Raw genomic sequence first — 23,106 nt, 5'->3', positions numbered from 1 at the left:
TTGTTTATTTGTTTCAGTACCACCAATAATTACTAAGTGATCTTAAGTAAATCATTTTACCCCTCTGAGTTGCCAGCTTCTTCTTCTCAGGAAAGGTATTTCTGATACTTGTTCTTGTTCTTTCTAGTCAGGCATGCAGTTGGTTGCATGCAATACCTGCTGAGTCACTGAAATGGTTTTAAACATTATCAGTATCTATTTTTTCATGATATTTACTTTGCACCTATGATATCTTTCTAGAAAGTATATGATTTTCTATTTGTTAAACTGAACCAACTTTGTATTTTGGGTTGCTTTTGTTTTTGGGGTTGTTTTGCTATTGTTTTTGGGCCATATCCAGTGGTGCTCAGGTGTTACTCCTGGCTCTGCACTCAAGCTCCTGGCAGGCTTGGGGTACCATAAGGAATGCCGGGGATCAAACCCAGGCCCATCCTGGGTCAGCAGCTTGCAAGCCTACCCTACCACTGTGCTCTCATTCCAGCTCCCCAACTTTGTATTTTGGCTAAGAGCCAGTTACTAAAACAATTAAGAAAGCTATACCATCATCCCTCATGCAGGGACAGGGGACCAAGATGACAATGCTACCTATTCCAAAGGATTTGTGCTTGTTCATTCATTACCCATAAATGGAAGAGGGAGGAAAGGACAATCCCATAGTACATCATTTGTACCCCCATGCCAAGAATTCTTTAAGATACTGAAAACGGGTAAATAAATTGTAAGGATTGCTACTGACAAAAGTTGAAAGAATAAAAAAGTAATGCTCTTTTAAGGCAGGATGTGGATAGAAAAAGAGCCCTCTTTTGGGGTCAAAGAGGATAGAACAGCAGGTAGGGTACTTGTACACAGCCAGATTATGTTACATTCTTAAGCACTACCAGCAATGATCCTTGAGCAAAGAGGATCCAGGAATAAACCCTGAACACTCTAGAGTGTGCCTCTTCCACTCACCACCCAAACAAAACAAAACAAAACAAAACAAAATAAAAAAAAAACAAAAAACCAAAAAGCAAAATCCTGCCTTGCTATTGTTGAGGATGTGGTCTTGATTGGTTTCTGTGATAAATAGTATTTCTTTAAAATTAAGAATAGAACTTCCATATGACAGTGTGATTATACTTCTTGGCATCTATTTTAAGAACAATAAAACGTTTATTTGGAAAAATATGTGCATACCTATGTTCATTGCAGCACTTTGCACAATAACGAAGATATATAAACAATCTAAGTGCCTAAAGACAGAAAAAGGATAAATACACTGTGATATATGTACACAACATAATACAACTCAATTTTTTTTGGGGGGGGGGCCACACCCAGCGTTGCTCAGGGGTTACTCCTGGCTGTCTGCTCAGAAATAGCTCCTGGCAGGCACGGGGGGACCATATGGGACACCCGGATTCGAACCAACCACCTTTGGTCCTGGATCGGCTGCTTGCAAGGCAAACACCGCTGTGCTATCTCTCTGGTACAACTTTAAGAAAATGTAATTTGCTGCAATTTGATAGAATTGAAGAACATCATGTTAAGTGAAATAAGCCAGAAGGAAAGCAACAAATGCTGAATGATTTCACTATATGTAGTTTATAGAGAAACAAAACAAGGGAATAGACAAAATAAATGAAATCAAATCCTTTTCTTGCAGAACTGAGAATACTAGGAACTGGGGCATCAGGGGTTTAAAAGAAGCTGACTAGAAGTGACACAAGACAATGGTGGAAAGTCTTAAGCACTTTTGAGTAATGAAGATGTAGTAATTCTTTATCAAAACTGCACTCAAGATCACTCCCGATGGGCTCAGGATCCATAAGAAATACATGTGTGTGCCCTATGCCCTGTATTATCTCTCCAGCCCAAGTAAAATTTAAACTAAAGTTCAGCACCTTAAAAAAAGTTCAATCTAAAATAAAACATACAAATAAAATGCACAAAAATGTATTAATTTTTTTCAGATACAGCTGATATCGATCAGAGGAGCACTAACTTTTCCTTTTTTAATAAAGGCAAGTTTGGTGGTGTTTTTTCTCCCATGTTAGGGTGAGATCTCTCTTTATAGGATTAAATTTCACTTCTTCCCAGGCCCTTCCAGGATTCCCAGGCCTTTTCCCTAGGACTATTGCAGGCGGAGTGGGGGCGTGGCTCCTACCCAGGAAAAAAAGATTCGGAGTAGCCTAGTCCCGGAAGTAGCCCGAGCCAGAGTGGGCGTGGCCTCAAGAGGTTTGTTTTATTTTTTTCCCCTGAGAACCGCGCTTAACTACCTGACGACGCAGAGCCGTCAAGTGCGGCGTGAGTCTTGAAGTGAGCAAGCGCAGAAGCGTTGCTTTACGACCGTAAGGGGAGGAATTGCGACAGGCCGGCGTTCTCTCCAGCTGCGACTTCTGGCCCAGCACGTGGAACGCTGTCAAGTGTTGCGGGAAGTTCATTCATTCTTGACAGAAGACTGCAACTTAAAAGATTCTGGAAGGATCCGCTGCGATCGGATGGATCACGTTACTAAAAATGAAGAGGCGCTTGGAAAAGCTTCGTACGCTGGAGCTGAGGGGACGTGGATAAGTCCCGAATCCCATGGCGAAGTCAGGGACGCCGCGTTCCTGGAGTTGGCGGGCCACGGTGGAGCACCGGGAGATGCCCGGAGCGGGATTGAGGATGCTCCAGGTGATGGAGATTCGGAAGGAGGTGGGCAGAAAGCAGAAGAAATAACAGTGGACTTAACGATCGTGAAACAAGAAGTGACGGACTGGCCGGAAATGGAAGCAGGCCAAGGGGTGAAGCTGGAGATGGAAGCGATGGAGAAGCAGGACACTTGGGGGGAAGCAATGCGGGAGATGAATGTGGCTGTCAAAGAAGAGCAGGCGGATGAGCGAGAAGTCGAGGAAGAAAAAGTTAAGGTGGAGGCAGAGGCGAGGGTCTGGGGCGATGCAAAACTGGAGGAGACGAAGGAGAAGCTGGAAATAAAGCAGGAGGAAATGCCCGGTCATGGGGACCTGGAAGAGCCACAGCTGGAAGAAGCGAGTGGGGAAGCCCAGCTTGCTTTTCCCGAAGAGGAGATGGTGCAGGACGCGAAGGGCGTCAAAAGGAAGCTGGCCATGTCCAGGTAGGCATCAGAAACCAGCTAGGGGCCGGGATCCAGAGGAGGCGTCTCCTGGGTGGAAGAAACTGCATCTGCATCAGTGGCGGGGCTTGGAGACATGGAAAATAAGTACAGGTTTGGGGTTGAGAGGTGGGAAGGGCAGGTGTTCAGTGACTAGGAATTCTGTGAAAATGATGATGCACAGAAGTGAAAATGCTGAGAACCTTGGCATCTAGATTTCTACATAAAGATGCTTTTTTGACTCATTAGTTTTATGGCAATAGCGCTGAGATCATCTCACAAATGATAAATAGGTTAATATAGCCTACAATGACAGAGTGAATTAGGTTAAAATTAAAAAAATTCACTTGAACATCATCATCTAGTTCATAGGTACAATGAATTGCTTTTGCTTTAATTTGTTTGTAATGTTTGATCCTGTGACACCTTGTTACGTGTTACAATCTTGGGACATGACTGTCCAGAACACAAAGGGTGAAATAGAAGATAGTTATTATTTTGTTGTCTGTTCCCTATAATCTTAAAAGTGGTTGAAGACCAAGGGAGCGAATAAGTAATAGTGTTGATACCCGGGTATATTACAGGTGGAATTGGAAAACGGAGCGATTGTAAATTTAGGTTTTTAGTTTTTCTGTTCTGTGTCTTTAAAATCTTTAGACATAATCCATGAGCATAAACTTGCTGTTGACAAAAGAATTAATGAGAATTAAAAGTTAAAGGATTAGTGAATAATCTCATTATAGTCATTATAATCTGGTTGTAGTAAAAAAAATAGTTTAGAAGTAAGACTGTTGTATTTTTACTCTATTTTTTTTTCTTGAATTGCATATCATTTGCAACACTTTTAATGTAGCTGCGATTTGAAAATGTTTTTTTTGGGGGGAATTTTTTAATGTTTGACAGCAATAGCCAAATTATTAGGAGTATTAGTTTGTACATTACTCACTATGGCTACTTCCTTGTGAGTTAATTTGTGGCGATTGGTTCAGTATTTAAAATGTATAAGTTAGTAGACTCAATTTCATGTGGATTTTTGTAGGTGTGAAACTTGTGGTACAGAAGAAGCAAAGTACAGATGTCCACGTTGTTTGCGGTATTCCTGCAGGTATATTTGTAAATCTTATCTTGTAACCTCTCTGTGTACCATTACACTTCATGATCTAAAAAAGACCTCCTCTTTGTTTTGTAGTTTGCCTTGTGTAAAGAAACACAAAGCAGAACTGACATGTAATGGAATTCGGGAAAAAACTGCTTATGTTTCAATACAACAGTTCACAGAAATGAATCTCCTAAGTGGTAAGCTATCTTTTGTATAGCATATTGATATTTCCTGACCATTTGTCTATTGTCATTTGTTAATTATTTTTATGTTGAAATTTTTAGATTATCGGTTTTTAGAGGATGTGGCAAGAACAGCAGACCATATATCTAGAGATGCTTTCTTGAAAAAACCAATAAGCAATAAACATGTAAGTGTTCTAATGTTTTTCAGTTGCAATTCCTTCTAATCATTTAATTCATTTATTTATTTAACAAATATATTCAGTTGCTGCAGTAATCAAGAGCAATTATTGCACAATTAGATGTCATATGACCTTCTTGGGCCCCCAAAATATTCTAAAGGGATCAGAAGTGAAAAATGCATGCATAGGAGACTACAGTATAGACTTGGGGTCAATTTGTAGAATGAGGGGGCACAGGAAGGAAATAAGATTGTAAGGGCTCTACTGTTCAGTGGATACCACTATTGCCAAAACAGTTTATAAATAATATATAAATGGGCAAGGCTGTCTTTTAACTTATTTATAAAAATAGCCAGTAGATAGGGGCCAGGGAAATGGTATAGTGGTTATGGTTCTTTGCATAGTTCAGAACCAGGCTCCCCCATATAGTCCCCTGAGTTTATTGAGGATTGTTTCCAGGGTGCAGAGGCTCTAGTAAGCCCTGTGCACCAGTAGGTGTGGCCCAAAACAGAAACATCTAAACAGCCAGTAGGTATCATTTGCTAGGAATATTTTAGAAAACTTAATTACATTTACCCCTCTACTGGCTATTTTTGGTTGGGGGCCCATACCTGGCATGAGAGTATTGAGGGCTACTCTTAACTCTGTGCTAAGAGATCATTCTTGGCAACGTTTGAAGGAATCACGTAGTCCTGGATATGGAGCGTGAACCTTCATGCAAGCCATGCACTCAGCTTACTGAACTCTTTCTCCATCTCATAAATTATCTTTTTAAAATCTCTTTGTAATAGTTTTGTTCAGTAGCATTTATTTTTCTTTCATTGTTGTATTTCCCATTTCTTTGCTCTTTATTCTTTCTGTCATCATCTTAGGCCTTATACGGAGAGATCATATTCTGCCTCAAGTACATATATATTCATTAGAACAGGGTTTCTTTTGGGGCGGGGACACACCCGGCAGCGCTCAGGGGTTACTCCTGGCTATCTGCTTAGAAATAGCTCCTGGCAGGCACAGGGGACCATATGGGATGCTGGGATTCGAACCAACCACCTTAGGTTCTAGGTCGGCTGCTTGCAATGCAAATGCCACTGTGCTATCTCTCCGGCCTGAGAACAGGGTTGTTTTTGGTTTTTGGTTTTTGGGTCACACCCGGCGGTGCTCAGGGGTTACTCCTGGCTATCTGCTCAGAAATAGCTCCTGGCAGGCACAGGGGACAATATGGGATGCTGGGATTCGAACCAACCACCTTAGGTTCTAGGTTGGCTGCTTGCAATGCAAATGCCACTGTGCTATCTCTCCAGCCCGAGAACAGGGTTTCTTTTCTTTTCTTTTTTTTTTTTTTAATAAATTATTTTTATTTAAACACCGTGATTACAAATATAATTGTAGTTGTATGATTACAGTCATGTAAAGAACACCCCCTTCACCAGTGCAGGATTCCCACCACCAATTTCCCAGATCTATCTAATCCCCACCCCACCCACACCTGTACTCAAGACAGGCTTTCTTTTTCCTTCATTCATTCACATTGTTATGATAGTTTTCAGTGTAGTTATTTCTGTAACTGCACTTATCACCCTATGTGGTGAGCTTCATGTCATGAGCTGCACCTACATGGGAAGATGGGGAAATAAGGGTTGGGACTGAGGCAGTAAAATATTAGAAATGAGATTTGTAGGGAAGTATCAAGGTCACAATACAAGATGGATGTTATGGATATATAAAATATATGCATACAATACTATCAATAGGAAAACAAAGAGAAAAAATTTCAGTGACTGTCCCAACATAAACCAGTACTAAAACGGCCCGCCCTCCTCCCAAAGCACATTTCCATTAGTGTAGGGAAGAGGTAGAGGGGAAGCCTGAGGACCACTAAGAGTTCACCTGAACCCACTTCTGGCCATCTGAACTGGCACCCAGGGAAGGCCTGGAGTCAGGGGAAAAAGACAAGGACAGCTGGGGGCCTGCCAAGCCTCCCAGCACTCGAGAACAGGGTTTCTTAAACTGTTTCCATTCTTGACCTTTTTTGCTGAGAAATGCAACAAAGGCAATTGCTAACAAGAATACCTTGAACCCTGTACCTTGTTGACTTTGAAGTAATTTTTATTGTTCAACTTTTTATTGTTGGCAAACTTGTTACAACCCTCACATTCAGTTATGTGAACCCATAGTTTAACAAAGCTAGACTTTAGAATAAAGAGAATTTGATGCTTCTTAATTTGTACAATACTCACTTACTTAGAGACTATTCAGTTGTTGTTTGAATTTTTTTTCATTCTCAATCTTAATGACTTTCTTTAATCTAGAACTCAATGCAGAATGTTCTCTTCTGTTGCCCATGTGATGGCAGATTCTAGTTAATAGTCTAGTACTGTATTAGACTGACTATGAAATATACTTTTTGCTTTTTTTAATCTTTAGTTCATAGGAAATTTCTTTTTCCTCATCTAATTTGAAAATCGTTAGATTTTTTTTTATGTTTAGATTATTTTATAGTTCTGGGAAATTTTTACCCCATTTCCTATACATTTTGCAGAGTTCTGTAATCTGATTCTTTCAGTGTCTGAATATATGGGGAACTCTTAACCACCTACTTTCCCCCTCTTGTCCCTACTTAGTAAGATTTGTTTTCTTTTCTTTTTTTTTTTTTTTTTGCTTGAGCCAATAATTTATTCTAAAGTTATTTTCAATTGGTGATTGAATTGTTAAAATGGAAAGAAACTTTATTAAAGATCTAACAGAACTTTTTTTGTTTTTGGGTCACACCCGGCTTTGCTCAGGGGTTACTCCTGGCTCTACACTTAGAAATCGCTCCTGGCAGGCTTGGGGATCATATGGGATGCCGGGATTCAAACCACCATCCTTCTGCATGAAAGGCAAATGCCTTACCTCCATGCTCTCTCTCTAACCCCTAACAGAATTTTATAAAACACCAAAGTATAAAAGTATCAGGGTGGGGTAAAAAACAAAACAAAACAAACACAAAACAAGAAAATATAAAAGTATCTCATGAAGACTGCTGGATCCCATGTCATATATTTTAATCTGTAAAACTCAATTTAGAGGGCCAGGAGAGATAGCACAGCGGCGTTTGCCTTGCAAGCAACCGATCTAGGACCAAAGGTGGTTGGTTCAAATCCCGGTGTCCCATATGGTCCCCCGTGCCTGCCAGGAGCTATTTCTGAGCAGACAGCCAGGAGTAACCCCTGAGCACCGCCGGGTGTGGCCCAAAAACCAAAAAAAAAAAAACCTCAATTTAGAAACAAAAATAAGAATTAGTAATAACAACTAAATGCCTTTTTTAGAAAGGACATTACATTAGTAAGTGATACCAAAACAGCTAAATAAACCACAATAATTGTAATTATTGTCACAAGTTTGAAGATGAACATTTTGAATACAAAGTAAATCAATGAGCGTTAACCTCAAATTAAGGGCATTGATTGAATAAACAAAAATCATTTTACTTTGCTCAAAAAGTAAATGAGGCAAAGCTGTTGAAAATTTGATCACAGAAAATAAATAGTAGCTTAGACTTATTTTCTTTGGAGGGAGGGGGGCTAGGGGCCATAACTAACTGTTCTCTCTCTCTTTTTTTTTAAATAGCATTTGTTTTATGTTTGCTTTTTTATCTAAATTGATTTGTTTCTAATGTGTAAGAAAAATTTTTTGAAGATTAGAACAAACATATGTTATTTTTAAAATAACTTTATCTATTATAGTAGGTACCTTAGAACATTGCAAATCTGGGCATATTTACTTTACTTGAAGGCTTATATTCCCTTAACTAGGGGCCAAAGAGATGTACAGTGGGCAGGGTGCTTGCCTTGCACATGGCTAACAAATCTGATTTCAAGTTGGTCTGTGAGTACAGCTTCTTATGAGGGACACACACCCCACAATTAAATAAATACAAATTTCTCAATATGTTTTAGTTGTAGAAGGGTTTTTTGTTTGTTTTGTTTTGGTGGGGAGATATTTAATATGAGAATATTTTATTCTGAGACTCAATTTTATTTGATGGCACTTTCTAAGGAGACTGTTGAATATAGAATTAGCAATAGTGGTTTCACTGCTTTGCTTACCTGAGTTTTCACTTCTCATTAGTTGTTGGCTTAAGGTTTCTGTTTCTGTCAAACTCTTAATTGCTTTTAAAAAGATTTAAGGGTGGAGCCAGAGCTTGGAGCAAGGCGGGGCAGTCAAGGATTACTCCTGGCTCTTCACTCAGAAATCGCTCCTGGCAGGCATGGTGGACCATATGGGATGCTGGGATTCGAACCATCATCTGTCCGTCTGGATGCAAGGCAAAAGCCCTACTGCTCTGCTACCTCTCTGCCCCAAGCCAGGAGTGATTTCTGAGCATATAGCCAGGAATAACCCCTGAGTATCACCTGGTGTGGCCCAAAAACAAAAACAAACAACAACAACAAAAAAAAACATTAAAAAGATTTACTGGTTTTATGTATATGTTTTTTCCTACTGTCTGGTATTCTTAGATTCTGTTTTCTGTGGGAAGTCTTGTTCTTAACTGCCATTCGTACCATAAATATGAAATTGCAATTGCTTATTTCTAATTAGTAATTTTATTTTCCTTGGCCTTATGCCTGCAATAACTAACTATAATAGTAAATTCTAGCTTTTATTTCAATTAGCCAAAAGATCAAAATAATTTATTTGATTTTGTAATTATTTACAACACTTTGTTTTAAGGGCATAGTTCACACTTCTTCAAAAGTTGATACTATACCAAACCACGGTACTAATGACCTCCAGCTGCACCATCATTTGACCAACTGTTAATTTTGGCTGCTCTCGATACCCACTGTTCATGAGGTCCCTCGAATAAAAGGTTAAAGGACAAACTTAGAATTAAAAAGATTAGGATTTGTATCATCTTTTTCTATTTGTATCTGCCTCTCAGAAAAATAAGCTGTATATTGTTGGCATCTCATTAGTTCTCATTTCTAAAATGATTTGATAGCACCTATCATAATTTTATGGAGTATAAATAAAATACTAGCACTTAGCACAGAGTGTGAGACTAAGATACTTAATGTATCTTATATTATTGAATATAATTCACTTTTGAGGGCTGGAGAGATAGCATGGAGGTAGGGTGTTTGCCTTGCATGCAGAAGAATGATGGTTCTAATCCCAGCATCCCATATGGTCCCTCGAGCCTGCCAGGAGTGATTTCTGAGTGTAGAGCCAGGAGTAACCCCTGTGTGCTGCCAGGTATGACCCAAAAACCATAATAATAATAATAATAATAATAATAATAATAATAATAATAATTCACTTTTGAAATTTAGGCTTTTAAAAATGTGTATTTGTATGTCTTGGTTTTAGATGTACTTTTTGAAAAATCGTGCTCGAAAGCAAGGTATTAACTTAAAACTTCTACCAAATGGATTCACCAAAAGAAGAGAGAATTCAACATTTTTTGATAAGAAGTAAGTTTCTAATTTTTTTGTTAATATATCAGACTTTATGATTCGATAAAGTTAGGATATATTTGGTATGGTTTGCTGTCATGTATTGTTCACAAAACTGATCTGTGAACATTTTATGACAAGAAAACTGTACAAGTTGAAAGTAAGTATTGAGAAACATGGTTACTGTTTTATTAAAGGCATTCAATTTTAAGTGGATTGTATTGTGTGTGTAAGTGTTTGTGTGTGTTTATGTGTATCTGTTTTGTTTTGTTTTGGTTTTTTTTTTTCCGTCTGGGGCTAAGAAGTTTTGTGCACAGAGAGGCATATCAAAACAAGAAACCCTATATTGTTTAACCAGAGTAGCTTGATTTTTATAATTCTCTACATTTCAAATAAAATCTTTTAAAACCTTATTTGGAAAACCTGTAGTGGAGAAAAAGTGACTTTGAAGACATTTACTGTATAATACATCTGTAAGTAGAGAAACTACAACAGACTAGTTTGCTGTTTCTTGCAAGTGCTGAGTCTATTGGTAAAAAGAAAGTAAGTCCCAAAGTATTCTTCAGTAACCAGCTAGATGATTAAATTATACTCTTGAAAATCTAAGATTTGTACTTAAAAGCTGAGGGAATCCATTCCTTTTTTTATTTTTTTAGCACTTAGAATTTGCTAAGACCTTGAGAAATTGATTTCTTTCTCTGAACCTAACCTTACTAAATTCCTTTCCAATTTTCATTACTTCATATATCAAAAAGATATACCTACCATCAACAATTGAAAATTCAAAATATATTAGAAGATGGTATTATTTTATTTTATTAATTAAAAATTAAAAAAGATATACCATCAACAATCAAAAATTCAAAATATATTAGAAGATGGTATTATTTTTCAAAGCATACATATTTATCAATGTGACTTTCCTTTTTTCTGATTGACTCCCAAAAGTAAGTCAATAACTCCATATTTATTAAGTTTGGGCAATTACTTTATGCAATTTGAATGGAATTGGAGGCATATTTAGAAGTTGAGATAATTGGTTTAAAACTTACATAATTTTATTTGTACCTTCTCAAATATAGGGCAGTATATTTTATGAAGGAAAGCCATTTAAAGTTACTGTGATCAGTACTAACAAGTTTGTATTTTCAGGATTAGAGTGATAGCAATTGCTTTACAAAGCCTACAAATCTGGGTTGATCCTCAGCACTCCAGACTTCCCCCAAGTCCTTCCAAGAGTGATCCTTGAGTACAAAGCCAGGAGTAAGCACTGAGCACTGCCCAATTTAGCCCAAATTTAAAAAATTAAACATACACAGTCATGTGAAGTTTTGGATTATATATATAACTGAAATTTCTTCTGAAAATATATCAATGATATTTTCTAGTTTAGAACATAAATTGGTGCACTTATTTTGGAATACCTCAGGTCTCTGAAATGGCAAATCAAATTATCTTGCATCATGCCTCATGAATTTAGAATAATTTGGGTTTGACGTTTTAGTGTTCTCCCAAAGATTAGCAAACTAATTCATGAAGAAACTTCAGCTAAGTTCTTAACTTCTTTTATATCTATAAAATGAGCCTATATTTCTAAATTTATAAAATTGTAGAATTTATAAATTTATAAAATTTATAGATCTTTACTTAACTATTAGTTTTATGAGTACTTTGTAGCACAATTATCTCTATAAAATATTTACATATTAATTGAATAACATAGGAAAGAATTGGTGTACAGAAGCAAAAATATCTAATCTGCCATGTTGCAGTTACTGCTCTTAACATTTCATGTTTCTTTCTAATCATTAAAGATTAGAAAGAGAGCTGGGATTTCCATAACACAAGTTTTGTGGAGAATGCTCTCACTTTGTGATAGGCAGCACTGATAAGCTGCCCCGGGCCTTGTAAAATCTTGTTTAAGTACATTCATTTATGTGTGATGTCAACAAGAAAAGCTAAGTCCATGAGCTATTTGTGATCATTGAACTCAGAGACAGCATTCCCATCCTTCTCCATGAAGGCTTTCATTTCTTCTCTCAACTCAAAAAATCTTTTCAGGACATTTCCCCTGCTGAGTCAATGTACCTCGGTACCTCTCCATATTCTGACTCCATTTCCTCTAAAAAAGTATGAAACTTCCTGTTCTTTAAGTCCCTGGATCTGATTTGATTGATGCATTTCACAACAACAGACATCACATTGTCACACGGCAGGCATTTACTGCAAAGGGCCTGCTGATGGATAATGCAGTGAAGAGCAATGGCCTTCTCTACACCCTTCTCTTCAAAGTTTTTTTTGAAAAAGTGCCACCAGTTCATTTTTCCTCCCTGTCATCGATGGCGCTACATCAGTTATTATTCCAACAAACCTCTTCCATGGCAAAGCTGCATTCTCAATGGCATCACACAGATGCCGAAATAGCTCATTAGCGGTGGTCTGGCCATACATTGGAATTATTGTGAACAGCTCCTCTGTCAATTCAAAATTGCAATCAACACCACGGACATAAATTGTGAGCTACGCAGTGTCTGTTATATCTGTGCCCTCATCAAGAGCAACTGAGAATTGAGTATGCATCAAAACATTTGGCTTTCTCACACAGTTAATGATAAATGTCACTTGACATGTCAGAAATGCACTCTGCCACAGCGTTGGCAGAAAGGCTGATTTTGCTAAATTGACCTTTCTTTTCCGGACAGATAATACTTGCAGCCTGTAACATGCATTTTTTTTTTAAACAAACTCTCCTTCTGTGAATGGTTTCCCTGCCTTAGCATCATCTCACTAACCATGTAACTAGCTTTGACTGATGCAACATTTTCTTTGGTTGCTTTCTTGAAGAAATCTTTTTGCCTCATTAGACATGCTTTAAGACTGGCAACCCACTTGGCTCTCTCATTTCCTTGATATTTTGCACATTCCTCAGCATGTTTAGTTGAATAATGGCGTTTCAAGTTGTATTCCTTGTGCACTGCAACTTTCTTTGAGCAAATAAGACATGTGGGGATGCCCCGTGCTCAACAAAGAAATACTGCGTCTCCCACTTTTCCTGAAATTGTCTGTGCTCGTCATCAATCTTTCTCTTCACTGCAGGCTTTGATGAAGTCATGATGAAGGCATGACAAAATCTAACTCTGTAATAAACTTCTCTCCCTTAGGTCTCTGATAATGCAAGGGACAGCGGGCAGGAGCAGCGGAAATGACGTCTGCGCTAGGCGCAAAGTATTCGCGATTATTCACTTACTGAATATTCACAATAAAAATCGCATTTATAAGAAAAAAAATCGCATTAAACATTCGCATATCCTGAGCAGTTCTGGTAAGCGAATAATCGCGAATACTGCGATATTTGAAGGCTGGCCGCAGGCCACAAAATGTTATATGGAGGGCCGCAAATGGCCCTTGGGCCGCGAGTTTGAGACCCCTGATTTAGATTATAAAACTCCTTATTAAACTCCAGTGAACTCTAGTACTGTTTTAGAAGCTAGCCACTAGATGTCCCTCTTGTAAAGAAATAAACTTTTTTCAGATCCCACTATTTTTGTACAACATTCTAATTATATTGCATAACCATCCACCTCTCTGTTATTGCTGATAGCACTTTTTTATATAGACAATTATGATATACTTCTTAAAACACAAGGTTTTGTGGAGGAGACATTTGCATGGGGCCTTTTAAGTTATTATGAGTTTATACTCTGCTTCAAACTGACTTTAGCAAAGGAAAATGAAATGATGGGCTTAGCAGTTGTGGTCATAAGGGGAACAAGTAGATTTGCAGTGATCTTTGAGAAATTATATAATAACAGATGCTCAGTAGAAATTTGTTGACTAATTGAAAACATTTAGCTCTGCCATTACAGCTTTGACATAGTTTGAAGGCCTTCAGATATTCGGGACTTGGAAAAACCATGTGAAAGAATAGAAGCCTACCAGTTTCCCAACAAAGTATTCCCTCACTGTAGCCATAGTCCTCAAACTACGGCCCGCGGACCACATATTGTATTTATTCCCATTTTGTTTCTTCACTTCTAAATAAGATATATGCAGTGTGTATAGAAATTTGTTCATAAATTTTGTTTTTACTATAATCTGGCCCTCCAACAGTCTGAAGGATAGTGAACTGGCCCCTGTTTAAAAAGTTTGAGGACCCTCCATGTAGACAGTAGTAAAAGAAATGCTTTTGACACAATAACACAGAGAGTGTATCCACAGCATTATATTGTGAAAATGAAAACCATATACTCGTGATCATATTGGGGTCCTTAAACTGGTTCAGTTAGGGAAGTCTTTCTCTACTCATTACGTCTACTCTTTCATGACATCTCTACTTTTATCCTTTTCATTTCCTTGACTATATAATTTATCAGTTCTGTTCTTCTATGCAGGCCCTTTTTGCCTCACCATGAGTTATCCAGGCATCTCTGAACTCACTCCCTATTTTCATTGTCATCTCTGTCACTCTTACATGCTGCTGCCAGATTCATCTTTCTTTTTTTTTTTTCTTTTAAAAAAATATGGAACGATTCACAAATTTGCGTGTCATCCTTGTGCAGGGACCATGCTAATCTTCTCTGTATCGTTCCAATTTTAGTATATGTGCTGCCGAAGCGAGCACAGATTCATCTTTCTAAAATATATTTTCACCGTCATGTCAACCTTCACCAAATCTTTTATGCCCATAAGTTATTAATTCAGAGGTACTTTCACTGGCCACAGACAGAATTGCCAATAGACAAAATTTTGTCCACAATTTTCAAGAAGCAAATACTTGGGCCTGACCAGCAAAACTGCCAATTCATTTGTTGGGTAAAGCTTAGGTATCTTTATAATTTTTTTCATGTGCCAAATAAAACTGCATATGTGGTGGAAAGAAGCAAAGAGTATAAGGGAAATTTCTGTGCTTTCTTGGTTTTGCTCTGAATTTAAAACTGCTCTAAAAGTAGTTTTTACTTGGAAAACAAAACCAAAATCCTCTGTCAGTTGGTTAACTGATATTTACCTCAATTTGAAAACCACTTGCTTAGGGAATAGGGTTGTGGCTCAATAATACAGCACTTGCCTAGAGTGTGTAGGGTTCTGGATTTGATAGTCACATTGTTTAGAAAAAGAAGGAAAGAAAAGAAAAGGAAGGGGGGGAACCATTGAGCTATACAATAAGTCAGCAGTGCGAGCTTACATATAGTATTGTTAATGCTTTCGTGGAATTAACTGCCTAGTCCTGAAAGAGTGTTTTTCTCATTGGTACAGGGGGATATAAAAAGGTTTCTGGAGCTCAGAAAGGATAAAATTTGCAAAGATTTTTTTTTTGTAGGATAAAGGGAAGTTTTTAAGTCTGAAATTTTTAATGCATATCAGATGCAAATGACAGTAGTACATTTAAGTACATATATATAAGTGGTTTGATATGTTTAGAACAACTGTGGAAGTTGGCAAGTAAATAGAAATAAAACAGGAGAGATTCTTATGTAGGCTAGGCCTTGAAGGACCTTCCTATGCCACACTTTTTCCTCTGTGGAATCCATAACGAATAGGGGTCTTCCTACTCTGCTATACCAGATTTCCCAGTGTAATCAACTAACTGTATCCAGGCTGATCAGTCCTAGAATGCCTTTCCCTTCCAAATTTCTTATCTGTCAAAGTATACATGGTCACTCATCTTCATTTCTCCTTTGCCTCAGTTCTTATAGTACATATTTTCTCCACAGTTAATATGAAACAGATGGTGGCATTTAGTTTTAGTATTGGTATTCATTTTTGGTATGCATATGTTTTTGGTATGCATTCTCTTTCCCTTTTTACATTCTAGTGTTTCTTAGGAGCTTTATTGGTATTTTGCAAAGAATAACTTTTTGTTGTGCAGTACTTTTCTTTATATCACAAGAAAAAATAGCATTTCTGGCTCCTGACTACTAAATGACTAAAATTGTCTTCCTGGTTTTGGAGTGATCAGAATTGCCTGAACATTTTCATATGTCTAACAACCAGGTCAGCACTATTCCCTTGAGGCCTGCTATATTAAGTGATCAAATATTTTGCAACAAAGTACTTTTAAATGCAACTCTAACATCAGTTTCTTTTCTTTTCTCTTTGGTTTTTTTTTTTTTTTATTTTGGTGCCACAGCTGGTAACGCTCAGGGATTACTCCAGGTTATGTGCTCAGAAATTGCTCCTGGCTTGGGGAGACCATATGGGATGCCTGGGGATCAAGTCGCAGTCCATCCTAGGTCAGCCATATGCAAGGCAAAAGCCCTACTGCTATGCCACCACTCTGGCCCCTATCATCAGTTTCTTAATATCTTATGTACCCAAGTCAGCACCACAAAGTTAGCCTGTTTTCTATTATAACAGTCATACTAATTATTTTTAAAAGTAAAATGTATAACTGAAACTTTTCAAAGTATTTTAATAATGATGTAACCCATAAATTTGAGATTTTTATTCCCTTAATTCTAGAAATTTTAGTCTATGGTAAGTAATGATAGATCCTTACATTTGCTTAAAAATCTCATGTTGCTTATTCTAATATAATTTGATGAATCATTTTAATGAGGGTTAGGTTTTACATTTAATTTTTAAGGATTTGGAGAATATAAGGATTTTGAAGAGTATGTTAAAAGATAAAATACCTTTGAGTGAAGTTTTTTGTAAAATTTTGTTGATTGGCATGCATTTTGGTTTTTGGGTCACACCCGGCAATACTCAGGGGTTATTCCTGGCTCTATGCTCAGAAATCACCCCTGGTAGGCACAGGGGACTATATGGGATGCCGAGATTCAAACCATCAACCTTCTGCATGAAAGATAAACGCCTTACCTCCATGCTATCTCTCCAGCCCCTGATTGCATGTATTTTGAAAGGTTCAAAATTTAGTAGGTTTTTCTACTTTTAAGTTTTTGTTGTTGTTACGTCTTTAGGTGATTTTATTTTTTGCTGTGTTTGCTTCTTTGTTTGCTTGTTTTTGTGCCATATCTGGCTTCATTTGTGGTGGTAATCCTGGCTCTGTGGTTTGGAGTGATCCCTAGCAGTGTCAGGGAATCATATACGGTGTCAAGGATTAGAATCAGAATAAGCCACATGGAAGGCAAGCACCTTATCTCCTGTACTCTATCCTCAAGTAAGATTTCATAACTGACAGTAGAGCAATTTTTTCCCCTCTAAGCCTTATGCAAATGTCCTTATTCAAATATCTAATGCCTATCTTAATGTCATAATATTCAAATACAGTGCATATATAATATTCAATTGCAAATTAGACTTATCTGTTTTATTACTTATAAATGAAAAATGAAATCTAGTATGGTAAAAACTTTAATCCCTTGCACCAGAATTCTTCATTTTGTCTGTTAAACGTTATATAATGCCCAGGAAAATACAGGGTATTGATTTCTCTTTTTCTTCCCTTTGCTGATTTTGCTGCAGCATATCAGAAGTATCATACTTGATTTTGTACACACCTGGCTGCAGTTGTGGCATACTTGATTCTCTGAGAATCAGATATAGCAGTGTGGTCAGTGCCAGGTAAAAACTTGAGGCCTCATGCGTGCAACCACTGAACCATATTCCAAACTCAGAATATTGACTTTTTAAAACAAATATTAAGAGTACAACCTTGGGCATAAGATTGGACGTCTTTTATCAAGATATAGTTGTGGGTTAGGAAGGAGGATGGTGGTGGAGGCTTGCAAATAGACAATTAAAATGCTAGTACAATAGTAATAATAATTCTACAGAGAAACAGGAAATGCATATGAAGGTCCTTCAAAGCCTAGTCCTCATAAGGATCTCTCCTGTTTTATTCCTATCACTCACCAACTTACACAGTTGCTCTAAACATACCAAACTGCTTATATTTACTTAAATGTGCTACTGTCATTGGCATCTGATTTTCTTACCACCAGTCCATCCTCCCCCATCTGCATTAAAAAATCCAGACTTAAAACTTTCCTTTATCCTTCAAAAAAGTCTCACATTCCAATAATAATAATAATAGAAACAGTAACATGTCAGGATGTTATATTCTGAGCTTTTGATATCTTCATTCATTGATCCTATGGTTTTAATATTGTTATATTCATTGAACTTGAGAAGCCTAAGGCACAAACTAGATTAGGTCTCTTACTGCTGCAGTAGCGTAGCCATAGGGCATTTGCCTTGTACATGGCTGACCCAGGACAGACCTCGATTCAATCCCCAGCATCCCATATGGTTCCCCAAGCCAGGACCAATTTCTGAGTGCATAACCATGTTATCTGTTAAACTTTATATAATGCCCAGAAAAATACAGGATATTGATCTCTCCTTTTCTTCCCTTTGCTGATTTTGCTGCAGCATATCAGAAATCACTGGATGTGGCCAAAAACCAAAAAAAAAAAATTAATGAATTGATAAAATTAGGAATCAAACTTAGTTAATTTCTGTTCTTACCTACCTCTGGGTATTATGGTATATTGAATAGGCTTGCCATGTGTAATATTAACCTATAATAACAGCACTTTTGTGTGAAAAGTCTCCTTACTCTACTCACAGTGATATAGAAGAAAAAAATTCAGTGCAGAAGATTAGTTTGTATCTTAATAGCCTAAAAGTTCTCTTCTCTTCTCTGTATTCCCAATGCATAGCTAGAACACATAAGTGCTCTTTCAATAAATATTGGATAACTAGTGATAGAGTAAAATAAGAATTAGCTTTTTTGTTTGTTTGTTTTCAAGAACAGTCATGGTCAGTCATGGCCTGAGCAATATTATAACAATTAAGGTGCTTTCCTTCACATAGTAACCAAACAAAAACTAGGTTTTTTTTGTTGTTGTTTGGGGGGGTTGTGTTTTCCCCAATGCATAGCTAGATCTCATGTGTTCTTTGTTGTTTTGTTTTGTTTTGTTTTGTTTTGGGCCCACACCCACCAGCACTCGGGGGATACTCCTGGTTCTGTGCTTAGAAATCGCCCCCTGGCTTGCGCGGGGGACCATATGGAATGCAGGAAATTGAACCCAGGTTCGTCCTGGGTCGGCTGTGTGCAAGGCAAACATCCTACCATTGTGCTATATAACTCCGGCTCCCTCCCTCGTGTTCTTTGAATAAAAATACTGTAATAATAGAGTAAAATGAAAATAGGCAATTTTTTTGCTTTCACAAACAGTCACGGCCAGAGCAATAATACAGTAGTTACAGTGCTTTTCATCCACACAGTCAACCTAGATTTTTATTTTATTATATATATATATGTATATATATATATATATATATATATATATAAAATTACTTTATTTAAGCACCGCGGTTACAAAATTGTTCATGGTTGAGTTTCAGTAATAGAATGTACACCACCCTTCTCCAGTGCACATTTTCCACTACCAATGTCCCCAGTTTCCTTCCCACCCACACTCCTCCACCTGACTCTGGGGCAGACATTTTACTTTTCTCTCTCTTTCTTTATCTCTCTCTCCCTCTCTTTCTTTCTCATTTTCACTCCCAATGTCTCTCTCTTTCATTTGACACTGTGGTTTGCACTACTGCTAATGAAGGAGTATCATGCATATCACTTTATCCCCTTGCAGCTCTCTCTCATTTTCACTCTCAATGTCTCTCTTTTCTTATTTAACACTGTGGTTTGCACTACTGCTAATGAAGAGGTACCATACATATCAATTTATCCCCTTGCAGCATCCAGTTCTTATCCAGAGTGATCAGTTCCAACTATCATTGTCATAGTGGGCCATTCATTAACCTAACTGCATTCACCACTTTCTGTGGCAAACTTCCTACCATGGACTAGTCCTCCTGATCCTCATCTCTATGTCTCTGGATATTATTACCATACTATTTTTTATTTTTCTTATATCCCACAAATGAGTGAGATTATTCTATGTGCCTCTTCTGACCCTGACTCATTTTACTCAGCATAATAATCTCTGTATCCATCCACGTATAGAAAATTTCATTACTTCATTTTTCTGAACAATTCCAAGGTACAGATATACCACAATTTCTTTAGCCATTCATCTGTTCTCAGGTACTTGGGTTGTTTCCAGATTCTAGCTATTGTAAGTAGTGCTACAATGAACATAAAATGCAAAAGGCTTTTCTGCATGATGATTTTGGTTTCTTATGGAGTATTATTGCTGGATCATATAGAATCTTAATTTCTAGTTGTTTGAGGAATATTCATATTCTTTTCCAAAAAAGCTAGACTAATCTACATTCCCATCAATGGTGAAATCAATTCCCTTTTTCCTCACAACCTCACCAGCACTGATTGTTCTTGTTTTTCTGATATGTGCCAATCTCTGTGGTGTGAGATAATATCTCTTTGTTGTTTTGATTTGCATCTCCCTGATGATTAGGGATATGGAACAGTTTTTCTTGTGCTTTTTTGACCATCTGTATTGCTTCTTTAAGGAAATGTCTGCTCGTTTCTCCTCCCCATTTTTTGGATAGGGTTAGATCTTTTTTCTTCTTGCTAAATTCTATCAATGTCTTGTATATCTTACATATTAACCCTTTATTTGATGGTTATTGGGTGAATACTTTCTCTCATTTGTGAGTAGTCTCTGTATCCTACTCACTGTTTTCTTTGAAGTGCAGAAGTTACTCAATTTTGTTTATTTTTGCTTCCCCTTACTTGAACAGTGGTGTTTCAACTTAGTCAACCCAAGTTTAATTTTCAGCAACTCTTAGGGTTCCCCAAGTCCCTCCAGGAGTGATTCCTGAACAAAAAGCCAGGATTAAGTCCTGAGCACTCCCAGATGTGTCCCAAAAACAAACCAAAAAAAGAAGGAAAAATAGACATGCTCATTTAAAAATCATATTAGAAATTGTAACTGGTAGAATTCAGCTTCCTAAATACTCATAGATATCTGCTGAAGACTATAAAGTGTCTCAGAAGAATATTAAAAGTGTTAACTGTTCTTGGGGGTGAAGTGATGGCGCAAGCAATAGGGCGTTTGTCTTGCACATGTTAACTTAGGACAAACCACACGTGGTTCTGTCGCCTGGTGTCCCATATGGCCCCTCAAGTCAGGAGCGATTTCTGAGTGCATAGCTAGGAATAACCCCTGAATGTCACTGAGTGTCTCCTAAAAACCAAAAAATGCAGAAGTATTGCTATTCTTTCTTCCCATTGAATATGTTCTTGTTTTTGGTAATTACAAAATATAGCAAGTCTTTGTGCCAAAGATGTATTTAACATCATATATCCATATGCATAGAGAGATAATACAGTTATTAAGGCATTTGTCTTGCACACAGTGAACTTTTGTTCAATCCAGGCACTGAATTTGGTCCTACAAGCATCTTCAGGAGTGATCTCTGAATAACACAAAAAGCGAAGAGTAGGCCCTGTTGTGTCCTGTCTTTCCCCCAAATACTCTCATATAAAGTAGGAATTTTTTTAATGTCAAGATAATACCTTAAAAGTTTAAGAGCATATTCTTTATAGTTGCATATATATGTATTGATACATATTTTGAATATAAATCCATTATTATACATGTGCTTTATTTTAGTGCATCCAGTTCTACCTCATCTTTTCCTATGTAAACTACAATGTTTATTTAACTTTCTGTTACTCAGTATTTCTTATTTTGTCCATTATAAAAATGTGCAATGAACATTTTATACAAATATCATTATTCAGTTATTTTCTTGAAATAATTTCCATCTAAAACTGTTGGGACAAAAATTGCCTATTTTCTTTAATTATTTATAACTTTTGTAAAATCTAATTGCCAGAAGTGTGTATCAATTTCTAGTTTTAATCTATATTAAGAATGCCCTTTTCATGAATTCTTGTCATTTCTGTTCTTACAGCCTTTACAAATCTAATAGGTAAAATATTACATATATAGATTTACTTTTTTAGTTATAAATGACTTTGAGTGTCTTATGTCAAGAAAGTAGTGACATTTAGAAGGATCTCAGGATGAGTACAGGGCATTTCCTCAGTAGAGTACTTTTCTTACTTGTGTGAGGACCTGAGTTTGCTTCCTCACATCTTAAAAAAAGAGAGTAATTAGAAGGATCTCAAGGGACTGAAGAAATAGCTCAGAGGTCAGGAGCTTTAACTTATTCCTGGCACTGCATAAACCCCTACATACAACCATGTGTAGCCTTAGAGGCCCTCAAGCATAACCAGAGTGACCCAGGTGACCCCAGACTCCCTGACCACTGCTTGAAAGGCAAGTTTAAGGAAGAAGAATCTCATACTTTTGAGTTTCATCTTTTTTCTTGGAATTATGGTATAGAACGCCAAAGGTGAAAACCAACTTATTGGTTGTGTTTGGGCCACATATGGCAATATTCAGGGGGTAACTCTTGGCTCTGAATTTGGAAGGTTTACTTGTCATTTCTTAGGGGCTCATGTGATTGCTGGGATTGAACCTTCACCTACTGTATGCAAAGTATCACTTCAACCAACTGAACTCTCTTCTGCCTTGAAAAAATAGGAATTCTTTAAAACTTTCTTTCAGCGAGTATAAGCTATCCCATGATGTGTTTTCATTTATATTTTTTTAACTGGGAAAGAATGATCCTTAATAGATCCTAGTAAGCAAGAGTTGTTTGATGAATTTTCATTGTTGATCCAGTAAAGTCTGAAATATTTTCATCATTTAATGCATGTTCCATCAAAGTACTGAACTTTTTATTGCTTCTCAAGCCTTTTAGCTTTTTCCTTCTAATTCTGTAATACATCTAAGATTTTTTTGTCTCTGATAACCAGTTCTTATCCTTCAGGGTACTTTTTTCTATAATAGAACTCTGTATTATATTTCAGATATTGCATATGTACTATATATTTGTTTTATTTTTTATATCATTATAACTAATTGTTATCCTTTGAATGATCTTAACCCCTGAGATATGTGTGTTAGTTACTGTATAATGAATATGTACCTTTCATGCATTTTTACTTGAGTGTCATGAAATTGAAGGAAAAGGCCAGTGTTTCTGGTTTTTGTTGGGTTGTTCTGAAGGAATATTAGGTTTAATTATTGCCACCATCACGTTATTTTATCATCAATTCTTTTTTTATTTTTAGTTTATTTTATTTTATTTTTGGTTTTTCGGGCCACACCCATTTGATGCTCAGGGGTTACTCCTGGCTAAGTGCTCA

The 23,106-nt window shown here is 37.0% G+C and overlaps 1 protein-coding gene and 1 non-coding gene across 2 annotated transcripts in view; one reads left to right on the top strand and one right to left on the bottom strand.

The window, feature by feature from the left end:
- The first annotated feature begins 778 nt into the window (after positions 1-778).
- ZNHIT6 (zinc finger HIT-type containing 6) overlaps positions 779-23,106 on the top strand; it is a 41,317-nt gene continuing 18,989 nt past the window's right edge. The window contains exons 1-6 of the mRNA XM_049772549.1: positions 779-830; positions 2,353-3,094; positions 4,131-4,196; positions 4,281-4,387; positions 4,475-4,560; positions 9,907-10,010. Of these exons, the coding sequence (XP_049628506.1) occupies positions 779-830; positions 2,353-3,094; positions 4,131-4,196; positions 4,281-4,387; positions 4,475-4,560; positions 9,907-10,010 (1,157 nt within the window). The remainder of the gene's footprint in view (positions 831-2,352; positions 3,095-4,130; positions 4,197-4,280; positions 4,388-4,474; positions 4,561-9,906; positions 10,011-23,106) is intronic.
- Positions 14,507-14,613, bottom strand: LOC126008267 (U6 spliceosomal RNA). Its single transcript, XR_007495606.1, has one exon. It is a non-coding gene; the product is annotated as a U6 spliceosomal RNA (small nuclear RNA).

The sequence above is a fragment of the Suncus etruscus genome, chromosome 4 (genome assembly GCF_024139225.1).
Source record: "Suncus etruscus isolate mSunEtr1 chromosome 4, mSunEtr1.pri.cur, whole genome shotgun sequence".
NCBI classification, from domain to species: Eukaryota; Metazoa; Chordata; class Mammalia; order Eulipotyphla; family Soricidae; genus Suncus; species Suncus etruscus.
The sequence above is the reverse complement of the archived record's forward strand: the minus strand, read 5'-3'. Positions and strand labels throughout refer to the sequence as shown.